This window comes from Asterias amurensis, chromosome 3 (genome assembly GCF_032118995.1).
Source record: "Asterias amurensis chromosome 3, ASM3211899v1".
In the NCBI taxonomy this organism is placed as follows: domain Eukaryota; kingdom Metazoa; phylum Echinodermata; class Asteroidea; order Forcipulatida; family Asteriidae; genus Asterias; species Asterias amurensis.
The window spans coordinates 1,814,591-1,835,162 of record NC_092650.1 but is presented as its reverse complement, the minus strand read 5'-3'; the positions used below and the strand labels follow the sequence as shown (position 1 = coordinate 1,835,162).

General features: G+C 35.9%; 2 protein-coding genes across 4 annotated transcripts in view; one reads left to right on the top strand and one right to left on the bottom strand.

Annotated features, from left to right (window-relative positions):
• LOC139934341 (NACHT and WD repeat domain-containing protein 2-like) overlaps nt 1-16,139 on the bottom strand; it is a 62,222-nt gene extending 46,083 nt beyond the window's left edge. For 2 of the 3 annotated variants that reach the window (XM_071928518.1, XM_071928520.1), the window contains exons 1-2: nt 16,002-16,139; nt 9,058-9,710 (exon numbers count right to left, since the gene is read on the bottom strand). In XM_071928518.1, the coding sequence (XP_071784619.1) occupies nt 9,058-9,113 (56 nt within the window). In that variant the 5' untranslated portion in view covers nt 9,114-9,710; nt 16,002-16,139. Of the gene's footprint in view, nt 1-9,057; nt 9,711-15,694; nt 15,836-16,001 lie in introns of those variants that run through there. The other variant, XM_071928519.1, reaches the window with a different exon arrangement.
• Nucleotides 16,140-16,590: 451 nt separating this feature from the next.
• Nucleotides 16,591-20,399, top strand: LOC139934940 (biogenesis of lysosome-related organelles complex 1 subunit 4-like). Its single transcript, XM_071929370.1, has 5 exons — nt 16,591-16,822; nt 17,006-17,077; nt 17,979-18,080; nt 18,735-18,860; nt 19,414-20,399. The coding sequence occupies exons 1-5, from the start codon at nt 16,685-16,687 to the stop codon at nt 19,537-19,539; spliced, it is 564 nt and encodes a 187-aa protein (XP_071785471.1). The 5' UTR covers nt 16,591-16,684; the 3' UTR covers nt 19,540-20,399.
• Nucleotides 20,400-20,572: the final 173 nt, after the last annotated feature.

The following is a 20,572-nucleotide window of genomic DNA, read 5'->3' as shown; positions in this document are numbered from 1 at the left end:
TCTGGTAGTGAAACCAAGGATGCCTCGTAAGTTAACTTAATCACTGTAGCTCGCAAGCCTGAGGAAACCTTCGAACAAGGTTGCCTGCTGTATGAACCAGGGTTAACAATTTGTTTGGCAATTTCCTCTGCTATTTCAACTACTATTTCAAGTTGAAAGTTGAAAGCCAGGAAAAGTCATAGAGATCTTCTAAACAGGGAGAGCATTGAAATAAAATATTTTCTTCATCTAAGACATTACATGTACTTTAGTGTTCTTAGTGGAGACATAGCCTTATATGATGCATATGGTTGAATAAAATATCAAAATTTTAACATTGATTATTCTGAATTGTCATCACTTAAAAAATATATTTTGTCCATGAACAAACCTTGGAGAAAACCTCTAGAGCATCCACATCCACAGATACCAGGGCCAGGTTATTTGTCTTTTATTTATGACACATTCTTTATGCCTCTAGGTCCTTTGGACCTAAGATACAAGTCATCGGTTAGTCACATCACCATGTTCATAAACCCGTCTGCAAAATATTCTAATCACTAAAATGTATTGCATAAATGAAGATGAGACGTAATGTGCACTCAGTGTACATGTAGTCCTGCTTTAAAGGGTTTGGGTACAAAACACAAACTTCCACAGATTGACATCAAACTTACACGGTTTTTAAGAAAATGGTGGTGGAAAGCTTCCCTTGAAATATTATTGGCCGAGGTGCTGTAGTTTTTGAGAAATGAGTAAAACTATTTCACACACAAAAATGTTTGTCTCAGTGAGATGAAAATTATTTTTAACATGTACAACGGTTTTACGCGTCTCTCCGTAAAAACAATGCTCTGTGATTTTATCTTTTTTTTCCCCCTCAAAACTTGACGACTATTGAAGCTGAAACTTCTACAGGTAAATTATATTACATACATCTTCATTCACAGTGAGTAGGGATTCATGTCATGGCCAAAAACTTGATCTACCAAAGGTACCAAAACCCTTTGAAAACAGGTGGAGCCAAAAATCAAATGGTTTTGACATAATTTCATATCTACATCATTAAGTAGTGTTTTCCATTGTTAAATTTAATTTCTGAACCAGTTCAACAGCGACCAATTAGACTAATTTGGAGACAAACAAGCGCCCGTTTAATGTGAATAGAATATGGACTATTTATCACAAATGAATTACACACGGTTGAATACAACTGTACAAAAACGTGTACGATTGATTGTTCCTCCGTGATCACAGTTGATTTTATGTACAGCTCCAATGGGAACATATGTAGTCCATCGTACAATTGCTCAATGGTGCGGTAGCGAAGCAGATGTGACATTCACTCAAACAAGAAATCCTGCTCCCAAACTCCCTTACAATAACAGGTGATGAGTGGATAAACATCAGTTGTGGGTGCCTTGTTTAACATGGTTGCCTGGTGACAAAGCAGCCAAGGCTGGGGTCTTGCGTCTCTCTACCAAGGAGATCAATTACACAGTGTGAATGCCTGTAGTGAGAAGTACCACATCTGTCCTCAGCTATAAATTAACACTCCATGATGTCATGGTTCTACATTGGGACTTCTAATTACCAGTACAGCAGTATTAGAGCGTGGATTGAATATATGGACTAAATGAAAAAGACACACTGTCTGGGATTAAATGATTTCATTTCAAAATTAAAGGGAAGGTATATGTTTTTTGTAATCACTCTTAAAATTAATGACAATAAAAAATATTGGTTAAAAGCCTACAGCAGCTTTTGAGAGTAAAAAGCATTTTGAGAAACATTCACTTTGAAGTATGTAAAAAAGGTATCACACTATTATCTGGTTTAATTAATTAGTAACATTTTCAGAAACTGGAATTTATTCAAAAAATTTCAATCATTAATTTTGAACGCATAACATCTAAAAAAGTAAATTTATGTACAACCAACCAATGTGAGTGCTACCTTACACCAGAGGAGCCACAAGAACCTGTTAGCATAATCCAATAACTCAGTGGAGCTAATCCAATATAACCTGGTTAGCAGACCTTATACTGGTTTATATATCACATTTACTTGTTTTTAATCCGGCATTGCAGTGTATGAATATTTTGGCTTCCTTAGTGCATGATGGAGGTAGAATCCTACCTCTATACTTAGTGTAAAGGAATGTTATTGTTGCGTTCTTTCTTTATATTCTCTCAGATTTCATTTATTAAAAACCCTTCCCAGGCAAAAGCAAATGGTCTTATCCCTAATTACTGTTCCCATAATGTTCCAAAATCCATACCATATTTTTGCCTGAATTTGATGGATTCAGTTGTTTGCTTTGCTTTAGGCAAGGCCGGAGTAGAGTCAACAGGTTTAGGTGTATCATGATCACATTATGCTAAAGTAGGTCTGGTACTTCACAGGGGCAACAAAGGTGATTGCCTCTATGCCCCCTGGTCATTGCCTTGGTGCCCTTGAAATGCTACAGTAGAAATTTACAACTTCCTCATAGGGTGCCCTTTACAAAGGAGAATTGCCTTGGTGTCCTTTTCCTTTCAAAAATGAAGCATACAGGCCCGACTGCATTTATTCAAACACGTGAACCATGCGTCTGAAATAAATTAAATTTGTCTCTTCTCTATTTAGCAGAGCCCGGAGGAAAGGAAGGTTTGAATGTTACACTTGAGTAGACAATAACTATTCGTGGGTAACGTTCAGAGATGCATACTACATAGTACTTGTGTCAAAACTAAAGGGGATAACATGTGTGCAATTTACACAGCTTTAAAGGCAAAATATACCTTGGTTTATGGAACCGTCAATTGTTTTAAAACGTAAAACAATAAATTAAACATAACCTGAAATCAACCGTAGAATAGTGTTCAACAAATTCATGAGTTTTATTGTTTAAGTTGACTATGAGATTTTTCAGTCCCAAATCATTCTTGGTTTTTAAAAATCTGGTTGTCATGGAACTGTTAATAAAGCATTCAAAAACATCTGTACAATTTTGGCTTAAATAGGATTTGAAACTTTTTGTAGGTGAGGCATTTCTACCTCCATGGGTGAGGGGTAAATTAATTAGTTAATTAATTAATAACAATTCAGTCTTATATAGCACATTTCACAAAAACTGTATCAATGCGCTTTACATTAGTGCCCTGGTCATAGGGCCAATAACATCCCTTTTATGTTTCTCAGCTCCCTTGGGAGTATACAACCTGGGCAACAGTTTACATCGCTCCAAAGGCTTTTTCATTCACAATAACAACCTCTACCCTCGCAGGTACCCATTTATACCCCTGGGTGAAGAGAAGCAATTATAGTAAAGTATCTTGCAGGGATTCGAACCCACACTCTGGTGACTTGGCACCAAAACTTGAATTCAGTGCTCTTAACCACTCGGCCATGCTGCAGAGGCAAACAAAACTCCCAATGCACTAAGGCTTGTCAGTTTATTCTTTTGGAGGCAATCGCCAGCTGAGCTTGAAGCCAGCCAACTGCTTTAATCATACCAGTCACAGAAGAAATCGATCTTCAACTTCCTGAACTCTGTGATTCATCAAGTCACCCATCAAATGATCCCATTATACATGTAAGACAAGATGAGACACCAGGATGCCAATGGGAGTAGTCTTAAGAAAGACCAGGACTTAAAGAATCGCCAAGACTTACCCAGACAGTTTTTCCTTGTGGTTTGTTACTTGATATTTAATAGATATTTGATATTTAATACTACAAAGTCACATCCCCTTAAGGTGATCCCCTGGTTGTCGCATCCCAGGTTGTGTCCTAAACTTGGGTGTGATACCTGGCTATTAAGAGTTGCATGGCTTCTGACTGACACCCCTGAACAAAGATATTGACTAACAGGGAGACTGCCAGCTGTATTGCTCAGTTGGTAGAGAGCAGTGGTACGTTAATCAGGAGGTCATTGGTTCAAGTCCTGCTCCAGTCAATTTTTCTTTGTATGAACCCGAACTGTTTGAAATATTACCCAGTCAGTTTCCCTTGTGGTTTATTACTTGAAAAAGACCAATACTGTGACAAAGGTTTACAGAGGAAACGGACGCATTACATCTAAGGAACAACTAGCCCGAAATACTTTATAGACATCGGGACCTGTTATAGTGCCCGAGTTGGTTTCCTTCCAGCGTAAAAGCAATGTGTGCGGGACCGAGGTGGTCCCCAACAAAGTTTATATTACGAACGAGACTTGCACGGTATATTGCCGAGTCAGTGATTCTAGAGGAAGCCTATTGACAGGAACTATAGCTGTTTTGTAGTGGTGTGACTTTATTCTAATATCATTGTCTCTGACCATAGACTAACTGCTCCAACAATAACCAAACCACCTTCTCCTTTAAAGAATAATGCAAGCAACAAAGATCTGGGTTTGCATGCCCGCCCCCATACTTTGCAAAGATTCAATTAGGTTGTTTAGAAATATCGTTTCCAGCATATAAAATGCCTTTGGCAAAAGGAGAGAACTTAGTTCATTCACACATGCATGCTTTGAAGCCAGACTTGACTGAAAAGCAAACATCTGAATGTGGATGGATTCTTTTTGATTCATCTTAAAGTTTGAACGATTTCTACTTCAAATAGAAATATTTACAAAATGGATACGCAGAGTTGCAGACATAGATACGGTTTGCAGACATTGAGTTAAAGTACATTAATTTCCCATCCAACAAACAGCATAATCTCTGCACGCGTATGGTCGAATGTACACGTACAGCATAACAGCCCCATCATAAAAACCGTCTACATGTACCCTAATTATTAAATCAACACAGTGACTGATGATGAAACACAGTGTGTGTGAGAGCGACGACATAACCATCAGAGAAGCGGATGCAACATCCCTTGAACTACTATCTCTCCCTTGCCTCATCACATCTCGTCTCCAACGCTGACATGTTGAGCATCTGCATGGCGATGACGCTACAAATACAATATCACCATGGATACCTGGGAAAGCCAACTCCAACTTTCCATATTGAAATCATAATGAACTGGTAATCTCACTCCAGTCAGGCATGACAATTTGTTTTTTCCTGAGCACAAATTTTCAAGTCTGTAGTTCTGCAGTGTGTAATTGAAACGTACTGGTAGACCAATCCACAAAATCGACCGGACATTAACATGTACCATGAAAAAAACTCCCAAACCATTTACTTTTTTCGTTCTCATGCTATAAAAATTGTTGGCGGTTGTCCTTGCTCGTTCTAAAATCAAATCAGCACAATCCTTTTGCATGGAAAAATCTTCCAGCACCATAAAATGAAGTGATGTGGATCTTTATCATGCAGTCACCATGTTGGTCTGGTTCCCTTTGCGCATCAGCAATCAATGGCACTGATTCTCATCATACCAAAAAGGGAACAGACTTTTTCCCATTCAGCCTCAATCTGGTTATTATTGATGACGTGGGAGATATGGCTACAGTATTGGGATCAACTAAAACATCTTGAATAATTTTATTCTGTGCAAGAAAATGATTCAAGTAAATAATAATAATACAAAATTAATAACGAATTTAATAAATAACGAAGTCTCATAAAGCGCACAAATCAAGCAAATGTGCTCGAGGCGTTGTAACATAGGAAGAGAAAAACATAAAGGGGAATGGACTAAAAGGGACTTGAAACGCTTCTGACATGAGGTGTGTTTTGAGAGACATTTTGAATGAGTGAATATTATTTAAGGTTTTTTTAGTGAAGGGTAGGCCTGGAATTTCATGGAGGCCTGGAATCGTGTCCCATGAACGGAAGACTTGAAGATTTTCTAATGGAAGTGCTCCTTTCAAAATGAAAGCGGTCTTACCCTCTTAAAGATGAAATTCCAGGCCTGGCTAAGAAAGAAAAACAAAATAATGGAAGAAAACAAAATTCACTGAAATCTAATCACTTGGCCTTTTTATGAAGTCTGATGATGTTACAACTATAAATCAGTCTGTTATTATTCACAACACAACCTTTCCCCGTTTCTGAATCGCCACTGTCTACCTTTAAAGGTCGAGTTGGTCTTTGAAAAGCGTTTGTAACCGTTTGTTATAAAATGCACATGGTTAGAAAGATGTTTTAAAAGTAGAATACAATGATCCACACAAATTTGCCTCGAAATTGGGGGGTTTTCCTTTTACTTTGCAAACTAACACGGTCGGCCATCCATAAATGGCCGACAGTGTTTGTCGACGAGGTAAAAGGAAGACCACGCTATTTCAAGTGATACTTGTGTGGATCATTGTATTCTACTTTTAAATTATCTATCAAACCATGCATTTTATAACAAACGGTTACAAACGCTTTTCAAAGACCAACTCGACCAATCCAAGGCAACTTTAATTCAAATTCTCTTTGGTTACAAATCTCAGACATCCCTAGAAGGATTAATGAATCTCTTTCTCTGTACTACAGACCTTTCAGAATTTAACCCTCGCTTCTTCAAGAGGTGCTCAGTGTATCTCCAATAAGAACCATGTTTATCTAAATCCAAGTCTTAAAGAAAACCGCCACAATTCCGGTCAAGAACCTCTTCATCGCCTCATGGAATAGCTCGGCTAGAGATTCTATCGTTATTATTTCCGCTGAACCACCACAGACCTTGAAGACACTTTACTCCTTCAAAATTGAAAATTATATCTTACTGATTGAATGGCTTTGATCTTATTTTTGTTCTCTTCATTCTTTTCAACGTCCGGCAGACCTTGAAGTCTGAAAGTCTACCCAACAGCCCGGACCGCAATTGCTTGTTTTTGTGCTTTCACCGTTAACGCCAAAAACCTCGTACAAATTTAACACTCTACCTCACACAATACTCCAGCGCTTACTAAACTCCCTTTACCTCAGCAGAGACCTTTCTTATTATTTTCTTTTATATCCAAACTGCTTAATTGAATAATGACATTACATATGTACACAAGGAGTACACCAAGATGGGGCTGAAGCTTAGCTTTGATACAATTTTGAAATTCCTGTTTTTGCCATTTGCTGTTTTTTCTTTACATATAATTCCAAGAGTAGTTGATTTTACAAAACAAATGGTAGTTTTGTCTATTAAAGCAGTTTGAATAAAATTTCTTTCTCCATGGGAATAATAAATAATTTAAAAATCTTAGTTTGATGAAACTGAAATAACGAAAGGGAGAACACAAATTGAGTTGCTGTTGACCAGTGCTCTTGAAATGTAATCTTCTGCATTGTGCTGGATGAATAATCAAAAATAAAAAAGTAAAGTGTAGCCTTTCGAAAGAAAAATAACACTAACGTGTTTCAAGGGATTATGACAATATTTCATAATTAATGCGTTCTGCATTAACCATTATTCTATAACTCTACACCATAAAAACTAGCATCTAACTGACTTAAAGGGTTTGAGTACTTTTTGTACGACAAAAAACCCAAACGTATATGTACAAAGATACATTAAACGTTCACAGTTTGATTGTGTAAAAAAAAATCTTTTTGTACCACAAAAAAAAAGGAAGTTGGTTTAAAAACAGAGAAACACATCTCTTTACAAATATACACCTTGTAAGTTAGGCGGGTCATTTGCAAAAGACACACTGTCACCAAGACGGCTGATAAAATTATTTAAAAATTACAACCAAAAAATTCAAGATGTTTTAATTGAGTAATACCATTTTAGTTTTTTGGACTATGATATTATCAATCAAAAAGGTAAACTACATTAGTTTCGATGCAGTTTCTGCTCTAGGACATTTCTTTGACCTGTAGTTGACCAGACCTACAATATACAGAACACAGGTGCAGCTCTATATACCAAATTACTTGACCCGTGTAATAAATTAAAATTGAAGATATTAATATGCAATTGCCTTGGGGGGAACCGACACCTAAACCTCAGACGACTCATCTCAAGTCAGTATGCAATTTGCTCGGGAAATCTCTGGTGTTATCGACTTGTCTATGATCCAAGCAAAATATTCATTATCGATTCTGGCTGATTCATAACTACCATGAACAGTTTTTTTTTTATTTCAAGCAACTTTTATTGGCTATGCTTCTGAAACAAGCAAATCAAAATACATACAGTTATGGAAACTGTTTAAAGGCAGTGGACACTATTGGTAATTACTCCCAAAAAAAGTTAGCATAAAAACTTAGTGGAAAACTACGTTACTTCAGAGGGAGCCGTTTCTCACAATGTGTTATACTATCAACAGCTCTCCGTTGCTTTTTACCAAGTAAGTTTTTTATGCTAATATAATTATTTTGAGTAATTACCAATAGCGTCCACTGCCTTTAAATGGTTTGCAAATAAAAAATATTTAAAAAACACTACTTTACCCTTTTTGCACTGTTGACTGTCTGCATCTTGCCATTAGGCTCTCAAAGAAATGTTGACATTAAATATTAGTGTTGGTTTTATTTATTTTGGTTTACTTTAAAACTTGTCAGTCGCTTTATCAATTAACTTTGATTTGATGTCCAGATAATGGGGAGTTGTTTACTTAATGGTTTAAATGTGTCACTGCGTTGTATAATAAATGGAAAGGCAGACTACAACATAATATTTAGGGTTGTTAAATTAAAAGATCCGTTTCTCAAAATGAGAACATACACAATCAAAACTCTAAAAAGGACTCCAAAGGTAATATGTCAAACCTTTTATTTCAGTATTAAATTTTCCAGGCATGATATTTGGTCCTTTGAGAAAAGTAGGACAGTTTAAAAAGAAATTAGTATAATTGCTGACCTTACAAGTACACATGGTGCATGCAGGCTTGTTTAATCAAACATTTTCTGATTTTTCCCAAGGGTAAAAAAAACAATGAAAAACAGACTAAAGTAGGAAAAATATCATGCCTGAAAATCATAATCATATACCTAAGTTGACTGTAAAACTATGAAATAAAATAAAAAGATTAGACAAATGACAGACAAAATAAAATATTATAAACAAATATAACTTTGGACCAAAACGGAAAAAAAAAAAAACCCATAAATAAACAAACACAAAATATACACACAAAATGGAAATATTTGTTAGGGACAATCTCATCCTGAATGTGTGGGAATTAAATTTAGGAAGAGAAAAGAAAAGAGGTTGAGTTTGTTCTTTACTTACTTTTTACTGGAGGTTTCGCCGTTCACACTCTGCGAGGAGGAGCAGGTACTGCCCATTCTTTCAAAAATCTGATTCACAAGAGATGGTCAATGTACATTCAAGTCCTTAAAACCTTCTCCAACTCACACTTCGGGAGAAATAGCGACAGTGTCAGCCATCGTTAGTAGTGTAATCCCTTTCAAGAACTTCTGAATGATCCTACACACATCAACGGCTACAGAGGAGTTGCGCTACACCTACGCTATGCTTGAGCTCTATTCCATACATGCAAGTCAATTCATAAATACATTCAGTCCCCTTTTGTTAAGTCCATAGAATATCCGTCAGATGTCAACACGCCGCCGTAAGTGTTGTGAAGTTTCCGATCTTCGGCGATACAGGGAGCTGTGCTTTCTAATTCACGTAGCTCATGCTTTATTGTAATGAGATTTGACACAGATCAACTGTTCATTTGACTACAAAATACATAACAGAAATCCCATATGCACTTCAATGAATCGTCCCTGTTCAGAATTCAGATCCCGCTCGGCGACGAGGCCTTGTCGTAAATACTCCCTGGCAGTATGTTTAACTACCGAACGTAAATCCAACACTAATTCAAATTCCAATCAGACTTTGTTATACACTGCAGGCTTCCACGCAAACATCAATCCCTGCATTAAGAGAAAAACCAAGAAGAAGTGTGAAAAATACATTGATAACAATTATTTCTCGGCTGTTTTCCTCTGGACTTCATGTAGATTTAAGATTATCTTGCTACCGCTATGTTAAAATTTGATCAATCAGTGAGCATATTTAATGCGAGTGTCTTGTCACTATAGTTCATGGTGGATGATAATCTAAGACGGATACTTGGCATGCATATCTTAAGTTCAATCTTCAGACCAACCATGCCAGGTGTAACTATTATAAGTGTGCACTGACTGTTAGTGTAGTAGCCTTTGACTATGTGTTCACTGTACAGTGTTAACCGCAAAATCAACCAAACACTATGGAAAAGGAATACTGACAATCTCATGAATTGGCAATAATTAGAATAATTGTTTTAATGATTTGATCATTGATTTTGTGAAATGTCGACAATCAACACTTAACCCTGGGGGTACATAAATTGTAAAAATTAAAATAAAATTTAAAAGCTCAGACGAAAAATTAATGACATGAAGAAATGCCCCAGTAGAAATTTACAATTTTCCTTATAGGGTGCCCTTTTTCTAGGAGAAAATGCCTTGGTGCCCTTGCCCTTTCAAAAACGAAGAATACAGGCCTGCCAGTTTGTGAGTAACGTAAAATGTTTAGGTTTTCCCCCTGTTTTTTTTTTTTTTTTGCTTCTCTTTTTGGAAAAATCTTGAAAATGGCAGAATAACAGATGGACATTTTGTTTTAATGGATGTTAAATTTGCATCGGTGATAAAGAATATTAATTTTTAAACATAAACACTAAACAGACTTATTTTTCAACCAAAACTAAATCTCTACCTGTCTACTATGGTTACAAATTAAAATTAAAAACATGACCACAATGTGAATAAGGCAGACCCCTGAAAATAATTTCATACAAAAGATTTAGCATCCCTATGAATTTGGTGATACTATTGATTGTAGACCGAACATGTAATTGTCATCAAGAAACCAGCTGCTTCAAATCCCAACCAACTCTCATGTACATAAAACAAATGTGACAAAATGTACATAAATCTAAACAGGAGACTGGGAAATTATTAAAAACAGAACACCTGGTCCAATTAAAGTCAAAGTCTTTTTCTTTTATTTTATATACAGCCATTTTGTTTACAGTTAACAAAAAATAAAAATCAAAATCAAAAAAACATTTTGACTTAGTATTACTATTACTGGAAAATAGATTTAGCTGACATTGCAGACTGCTTACCAACCAAAAGAACTTAAAGGTGTAAATGCAAAATAGTTTGAATGGCCTGACGTTTCGACTCAAGCAGAAGGCTAAAATGAAAACTGAAATATAATTTAAGTGTCTGTTTTGACAAGCCAATAGTAAGATATTAACATTTAGTGATACACCAATTTTGTTTTCATTATCTAAGTGAGGATTGTTGAAGAATAATTTGATTGTAGGCATAAGGGTGCTCAATTAATTTAAGAAATCATAATTTGTAGATGAATTTGAATCAATATTAATTTTGGTTTTTACCCATACACCGATGTGTGTTACACACATCGGTGTATGGGTAAAAACCAAAATTGATATTCTTTATCCCCGATGCAAATTTAACATCTATTAAATTTGAATCAAATCAAATTTACCTTGAGTTTTACTGGAGCTAAGTTGCCTGAGGCAAAAAACATCGGTCTAGTTCACTTATTTCCTGTCATCGGGATTAATTTTGTGTTTTGTTTGATACTGGTGACAACAAAATTATTTGGGTAAAAGAATGCCCCCCAGGTTTGACAAATCTTGGGGAAAATCCTTACAAAATTTGGCTACATTCACAATTATTTTTTTAAAGTAAATATAGTGTGAGCAGTTTTTTCTGTTTGTCCTGAAAATGCTAATACATTGTACATATATTATTAGTAACTTAATTATCTTTGAACATTCGCTGTCTAGTTTTTTTTTGTTTTTTTATATTTTTTTTTAAGAATAGGCCCCCCTATCTTCATATTGTTAAAAAGTCTTTGCTTTTGTGCAGAGTATTTTTGTTCACTGTTTTATATAATATATTTGTAAGTGCTTTATAAAATAAATGTTTTGTAAAGCGCTTTGATCGTTGGAGAGGCACTATATAAATGTTGAAAAATAATCATATATAGTGACAACAAAATTACTAGGTGATTTATACAAAAAAAAGCAAAAGTACATCCAGACTTCTTACTGCGCACTGTCTTGTAATTTTTATTTTCAAAGTGTTACTTTCCCTCAAGGTGCACCCGCAAACGTATGTAATTTCCTCTGTGTTTTTAACAGCTCTCCTTAACCCCTGTGATGGCTTATTCATCCATCCACGGTTTGACGTTAATAATCTTGGCTCAAGGGTATGCGTCGGTTAAGTCAGGTTTCCCTCGGCGTAGATTAACACAGATTGGTCTAAAGATACTGAAGGACAACGCGAGGCGATTTTCCAAATAATTCCTTTGTTTACCGCCTTATCCATGCAACAAAGAAATGGTTCCAGAAATAGATTTTGTTTTTTCTCTCAAGAGTAATTGAGAAATTTTCATATCCTTCACATTGAATGGAAAAATAACTGCTTTTTCCCTGTACGTAAATTCCCTTACAGGCTAGAAAGTAACAAAAGTACTCTCTGACAAATTTACTTCGCAAAAAGGTTTCTGAATTTGAGGGGAATGAACTCAAATAACCAGTTGTTTCAGCTGAAATTTTGTTAATATCTGATTTTTTGACAATAATTTTGATTTAAATTTTAAATAGAATCTATTCATTTGATCAGAGAAATTAATATCTTTTCATTCTAAGGTAGTGACAAAAACAAAAAAACACCAAAACTGGTAGTCAAAGTTGCATGGTCCAATTCTTGTCAACAAGACAGAACATGTAACAAAAATTTAAGATACATCAGTGGCTAACAGGCTAACAGGGAGGGGGGGAGATAAAATGTCGGCTCGCCTTTTGACAAGTCTTTTAAAACCATTTTGGATTCCCGAGTATGTACATGGCTGATTAACATTGGAAGGATGCAAAAGCTAGATCCTTGAGGGCTCCTGAATAGAAATGTCCACAGAACAAAGAGGCAGAAAGTAAGATAATACGCCGGTCTAAGATTAGATACTCTAATGCAAGCAAGACCTGGATGTCCACACTGGCGAATGACAAGGGTTTGTCTCGTAGAGAAAGAGACAACTTCCCTTGAAGATCAATACTGTCTTGCTCCTTGGCGGACCACTCTCTCCTCTCCTTCTATCCTCCTCAGAAACCTTTCAAATAGTTTGACAATTGTTTGACCCGGTATATACACATATCTTTGAGAGGAGCGCTTTATTCGTCTTCTCATGTCTCCCTTTTTAGTGAATGTATTTATAGAAAGAAGAGTACAGAAAGTTTGTTTGCAGATGATATGACGTCAGTGTGGGTTATTGATTTTAGTCATGGTAACTATTGTAATACACTTTTTTAGTATTACATCTTGAGAGACTCACCTGATGTGGGGACATTCACTGGGAGTGTAATCACACAATAGGTTTAAAAATACAATGGATTGTCTGGAGACGACAAAGAATGGTAATTAGTTGGGACGATACTGTAGAGAGGTTTGGGTATTAAATCTTCCTACCTAGAGCCTCCCACATGATTCACAGAAATATGATAAAACTTAGTTGTTTTAAAGGATTTGGGTACTTTTTCAAAATGTCCATAGATTTACATTAAACTTACAGGGTTTGAGGATAATGATAGTGGAAAGCTTCCCTTCAAATATTACTTACTGAGGTGCTGTAGTTTTTGAGACGAATTTATTTTCATGACATTGTTTTACTCATTTTCCCAAAACTACAGCACCTCAGCACGTTATATTTTCAGGGAAGCTTTCTACTATCATTATCTTCAAACTGTGTAAGTTTAGTGTAAATCTGTGGACATTGTGTTTTTTGTCCTACAAAAGTTACATAGACCCTTTAAGGGAAAGGAATGTAATTTTTTTTAAAAGAAATTTATGGAGACAAGGACTAAGAGCACTTCTACTTAAAATTTCTATTGGAACTATTCAAAGAGCACTACGGCAATGACTAAGTTCATTATGACAATTGTTACCATGTTTGACTATCAACCAACTACTATCTATATGAAAGGTTTGCGGTAACACCATGTAATGACTACATGTATCTCGAATGAGTTGGGGTGGTTCTGAAAAGAACCGTTGGTTTCAACTGGACGTTTCGATCAGTATGCTCTGATCGTCTTCTGGAGAAAAAAGGGGGAAAAAAAGGATTAAAAAAAAAAAAAAAAACATTTGTCCAACCTACCCTTTCCATTGACCAAGCATTTCTCCTCAATTTTTTTTTAGGTTGACTCCAGGGAAGAAGTTTATAGTTTTTCAATATTATTCATTTTCAATTTCATGCATTACTGAATTGTGAAACCTCAGCCGCAAAGTCCACGTTTGCATTCATTCTTAATTAAATTGGGAATATGAAACCAATTTTGTTTTATTAATTTTAACTTTGTTTTACTGACGCACACACTCACTAAATGTACGTCATCAGATATTTAGCCCAACAACTCTTGCGAAAAACTCTTCATGGGACTTTTTTCCCATTTTTAAATAGTTATATCAAATACTGAAACTTTGAATCTTAAATTTGGCTTTCTACAGAAATCTCCACTTCTTTATAATGCATTTTGATATTTCTGTTGTTGATTATTTTCTATTATATTGGTTTATACTGGTTACTCAAAATATTTCAACAGTCGTGTCCAGAGGCCACATTGAGTTTGAATTATAACCCTAGCTGAAAATGTTCAAAAACAATTAATGTTATTTAAAATCTAAGATATTTCTCATCTCTGAAGAGATTGGTTACAAAGCCGTCTTAAATATTACGATAAATCCTAATACTAATTGAGCTAGTTGATTTATTTTCATTGTAGCAAAGTTACAATCAGTCCAACCATACAGAGGATAAAATTATACAACATTTTAAATGCAGTTTAATTTTTGTTTTTCCACCAACACAATGGATTTTCACACTAAAAATAAACTCAAATTTGATTTCTTTAAAGTTCCATTGTGGCTACTTTTTTATCTATGTAAGCTCTTTAATTTACACAATTCAACTTGGTGACTTGGTGTACATCTACAACTTTAAAGGCAGTGGAGACTATTGGTAACTACTCAAAATATATATCAGCATAAAACCTTACTTGGTAATGAGTAATGGGGAGAGGTTGATAGTATAAAACATTGTGAGAAACAGCTCTCTCTGAAGTGATGTAGTTTTTGAGAAAGAAGTAATTTTCCATGAATTTGATTTCGAGACCTCAAGTTTAGACTTTGAAGTCTCAAAATCGAGCATCTGAAAGCACACAACTATGTGTGACAAGGGTATTTTTTTGTTTCATTATTATCTCGGAACTTTGACGACCGATTGAGCTCAAGTTTTCACAGGTTTGTTATTTTATGTATGTTGAGTACACTAAGTGAGAAGAGTGGTCTTTGACAATTACCAATAGTGTACAGTGTCTTCAACAGTCTCAAGCCAATCAACTTAATTAGTCTTGTTGGTTGCCATGACTACAAATGCTTTACCCTGATTATAAATAATTGTCCATTAATCCTATTAGTTGACCTGCTTTATTGGGTTAACAGACTGGCTATGATGTTAGCCAGCCAGAGGGGTGTTTGTGTGTTTTAAGGACTGGTGGACACCCTGTTTTAAATTTGGACACCCTTATTTGTTTAATCGTTTAATCTGTTATAGTATTATATAGGATAAGTGAACAATTTTGACACATATATAGTCTTTAGCATAAAATCTACTTGGTAAAAAGTAAGACAAAAAAGGATTGGATTACTATTACTAGTATATTCAAAACAATAAAACTAAAACAAATTAATAGGCACAATTTCTTTCTACAATTTTCAGACATGCCGGTTTGGGGTGAGAAACAATCAATTTCATCAGCCTGAACTGAACAAATATTTACCAGCTTGTAATGTTGTAGCCCCATAAAAACAAAGTGGATTTGCCCCATTTATGAGACTTTTAAAACCAGCTAGCTTTAAAGTTTCAGCTGAGTTACCATACCCAAACACAGTCGATCATGGTCATGATAGAGTCAGTTGTCATGGCTGTACAATTCAATACCACGATTCCCCTACGCCTTCCCTACAAAAACAATGCGACTCTCACACAGCCGGTAGCCCGCCTCGTCTACGTGTAAAATGTCGTCTGCTTGTCATAAAAATGAAACCCTTCCACAATCAAATAAAACATAAACAACGCATACTTACACGTCTGGAACTGCACCGAGCTTTGGACTAAGGTTCCAGGTTGAATTGGATCTCAGATACGTCGAAGCAGAGACACTGTATACGAGTTTTGAGGAAGATTCGAAAACGGACATGGGCCGGGAGCTGTGACTACAAAAACCGGAGTGCTTGGCTTGTTGGTAACTGAAATCCGACGCATGGTGGCGCTATGCAAATATTTTGCAGTTTTTGTTATCTGCTCAGAAGAAACTGTCAAAATTTTATTAGGGATAATATATAGAAACAAATATTAAATTGACAGCATGAGCAATGCAAAATGATTTGTTTTCAATCCGAACTTTCTGCCAATCCACACTTTTGACTCATCTCATTTTTCTCCTTTACAAACGTGTGTTATCTAGTTATGTAGGTCAATGGCAAAGGTTTAGTTCAAGAAAAATTAATACTGCAAGGCAGTATAAAAAAAAAGTAAAATAAAATTACAATCTTGGTCATAAGTGCTTGTGAATAATGTATTATTTGCCTCTTTTGTGCACAGGTCGGAGAAGCTGGCAAGCCATCACTTTCTCTATGATAGAAATAGAACATGCCCCCATGCTTCAAAGAAAACTTTGTGACTGATGAGAGAAAACAAAATCCTTTAAAAAGTGTTTTAGCGCCACCAAGTGGTAAGGGGAGCAAAACATCAACATACAGAAAGCAAAATGGCGAGTTCTGTGACATCGGAAACTTTTGATACCGAAGAAGATAAAACAACCGATGAAGATAAAACAACTGAGGAAATTTTAGAAGAAACAGCAAGGGATTTTGCTGGATATGTCCTGGTCGACCCTCAAAGAGAGGTATTTAGATGGCTACGTAGTATTAAGTATTAAAAATTAAGTTTATTAAAAAGTCGGAGCAGTGGTTTTGCATTGCCTGGTTTTCTGGTCGTGAGCAATGGGTGGGCGGGGCGGATGGGGAGAGATGTTAACTTCGAACAAATTCCGGACGAAAGTATATTTTTACACATTATATTATTCTAGAAGCAGCAACTGGATGACAAAATTGAGGCAATGCTGACTCGACTAGATGAGTTCTGTGCAGTGGTGGACATGGTAAGAGTTCTCCAAAAACATTATTTAATAATTTAAAAATAAAATGATCATGATGTGAATTGAATTTGAAAAAATAAAATGGAAGATTTGATGTTCAAATCATGTTATAAATTGTTTTTTGTTAAATGCCTACAATATTCAAATTTAAAGCCATTATACACTTTCGGTAAACAGTATTGTCCAAGTCCCGCACTTCGTGTATCACAACTTATATATAAAATAACAATCCTGTGGAAATTTAGGCTCAATCGGACATCGGAGTCGGGAGAAAATAACGGGAAAACCCACTCCTGTTTTCGCGCGTTTCGCCATGTCATGACATGTGTTTATAACAACTCCGTAATTCTCGTTAACGAGAATTTATATTGTTTTACCGTTTTCTCAAAAAGTAAAGCATTTCATGGACTAATATTTCAAGAGAAGTCTTTCACCATTACCTTCTGTAAACCCTGTAAATTATTTGTAAATCTGTGAACTTTTTTTCTGTACCGAAAGGGTCCAATGGCTTTAAGGAAAAATTTCTTTATGGCGCCACCACTTTTTCATTCGATATGTAATAATATCTAATTTTAATTCACCTCAAACAATGAGATATCCCTTTTTGTAAAGTTTAGTGGAAAGTGGTGGCGCAACAAGGAAAGTTAGTAAAATTTAATCACTGGACTTGGTTTGTGATGTTGATACATTCCTTATCTTTATATGTACACCAATTCTTCCACCATTTCTAAACAAACCATGTTTAAAATATCAATGCAACCGATGCCCTCTAGTGAACACTAGTGATTACATTAGTACCCTGTTTATCATCTGCCATGTGGAAGTAGGTTGGAAGTTATAAAGTACGTTATGTTCCTTATTGACTGTAAATTGAATTCTTTCATCATGTTAATCTTTGATCCAGATCCGCACAGATTCTTCTTTATCATTGAACAGAAGTCTTCCAGGTATCCATGAGAAAGCTCAAGAAATCAAACAAATATTCACTAAGATTGACCAACTTGAGGTAAGTAAATCTGCCGGCCAACTATAACAATTCTGCTCTTAACCACACAGGCTCCTTATGCCTACATAATTAAGGACTGTGAAGGGGGCAGTACTGGAAGGGGGTAACCCTGTACCAGTTTCATCCCAAGGAGTATGTGGCAACTAGCCCAGGTTGGACCCCTTTGTTACAGTGGCACTGGCGTCCTACCAGGGCTAGGTGGCAACGTGCCCCTAGCGACAGTTGATTGTGGTTAACAGCCGTTTTAGTGTAGCCCTCACAATCTACAGCCTTTTGATGTTTGGCAGTCTCTTGTAAAAAATATAATTAAAATAAATAAAGAAAGGTTTACCCTCATTTTCACAAAATGTATTTGCAAATTATAGCTAGAGTGGCTTGCTCTAAAAGCCTTTGTGGGCAAGCAATTTAAACTACTTTTGGCTAACCCAAGTCAAAGACATTAAACACTTAGGTATGCTTATTGGAAAGAGGCAAAGTGGTTTGTATTTAAACTGTATTGTACCATAGGGTAAGCAAACGTTTCTGGTGTCTTGCTTTGCCCAGTATCACTATCAGTAATTTTCTCTTTACGGTCCTTGTATCGGCTACCCATACCATGTTTTTACAATTTTTTTCATTTAACATTTTGAGGAATTTTGTCTGTTTGATGGTCAGGAATTTGTAAGTGTTGTTCGTACAAACGTCACTGCTATGGAAGAACAGGTGAATGAGGTAGAGAAGGAACAAGGCACTCTCCATTCCATCAAGAACTTACTCAGTTCACTTCCCGTCTTCACTCAGGTCCGTAAAGCTCTCTTCTTGTTTGTTTGGTTGTTTGTTTGGTTGTTTGTTTAGATGATCTTCCTGTCAAGGGAACTTGGCAAACTACCACAAAGGGATATAAATGCTAAGTTGGCAACATTAATTTTGGTTTTACCCTTACACTGATGTGTGTTATCACTGCATACTCAGTACCTTCTTGAACTCTGTGAAAAAAATCACAGACATTCTACTCGGGTGGAATACAAACCCTCGCCCTTTGCAATTCTAGAGGAGTGTCTTACCAACAAGACAAAGCTGGCAACAGCCAATCTCTCTCATACAAACATTGGGTTAACGACTATGGTTATGAATTGCACAAGTCAAGAAATTGTAATTCAGTAACTAGATGACCATACTAAGTCTAGTTATTGTAAAATCAGCTGTTAGCTTGGTAGGACTCAAACCCACGCCCTTGTGATTGCAAGTCTACACAAACATGCAAGTCTTACCACTGGACCACAGTTCAGAGAAAAAGGAAACAAAATGCAAGGTTTATTTTATGTTTACCTTTAGTACTGTTCTTCTCTTGTAGAAAAGAGGGGCATCCCCTAAGCAGCCACTCAAGTATGAAGCCCTGGAGATCTTCAAAACGAGCGATTATCTCAAGAAAGATGAAGAATCAATACAACCACCTGATGTTCTTGAAGACAACACGTGATATTCATTATGAGTATTCGGATTGCCAGAGTAAATGACTGATGTAATATTTTAAGGTGCTTTGATAAACATCTCTGATCTTGGAATTGAAGTGTATCATGAAGAGAAGCCAGTGAGAGTTTGTGTGATGATAATTAGCCGAGGCTGGTTTAATACTTGATTTATATGAAAATAATGTAAGCAAATTGATTACAGTGTTAAAGGCAGTGGACACTATTGGTAAATTTTCACAGGTTTGTTATTTTATGCATATGTTGAGATACACCAAGTGAGAATACTGGTCTTTGACAATTAACAAACAAGAGCATATATGTATATTTGTTTGAAAATGTTGCAAACAAAAACATTGGAGGGATAGATGTTTACTATGCATACATGTTTTTCAAAAGTTGCTTGATTATTAAGTTTCATGATTCTGTTAGTGCTCAATAGTCAAATGCTGTGTGTCTGGTTTCCTATGAACACAAAACTGTAAGTGTTGATTGGTTGAACCGAAAAAGGGACCAGACTTTATCAAGCTTTCAGCCTCGCTTTGATTCTGGGCCCCTTCTATTAGGAAAGTTAAAGATAACAATCTGGTTCATAGTAAACTGTTTAGGAATTATGTACAAAATTAAATTTGTTATTTATAAATTCTTTAAAAGAGATTAGTCTATAAAAGCTGAATACTGGGGTTTGGAGGTGTACAAAGTCTAAACTTATTCTTTTTGAATGGTATATCCAACATAATATCTGATGAAACTTCAATTCAAATTACCCAATGGAAACCCAGCAGGTCGTTGCATTTGTATATTTGCACTATGACCTTTAAGTTTCATGTACACAATTTTATTGGACAAATAAAATCATGAATAGAAGGATTGTCTGTTATCTAAATGTATGCCTACTTGAGTCTTTTGCTGTGTTATTCAGGGTGCATTCGATTAGCTTCCCTGGGTCTACCCAGCAGTGCTCACTCGGTATAGCTAAACGAACGATCACCCACTGCTCTCGTAGTGACGTCATGCACCTAGGGCCTGCCCCCAAGTGACCCA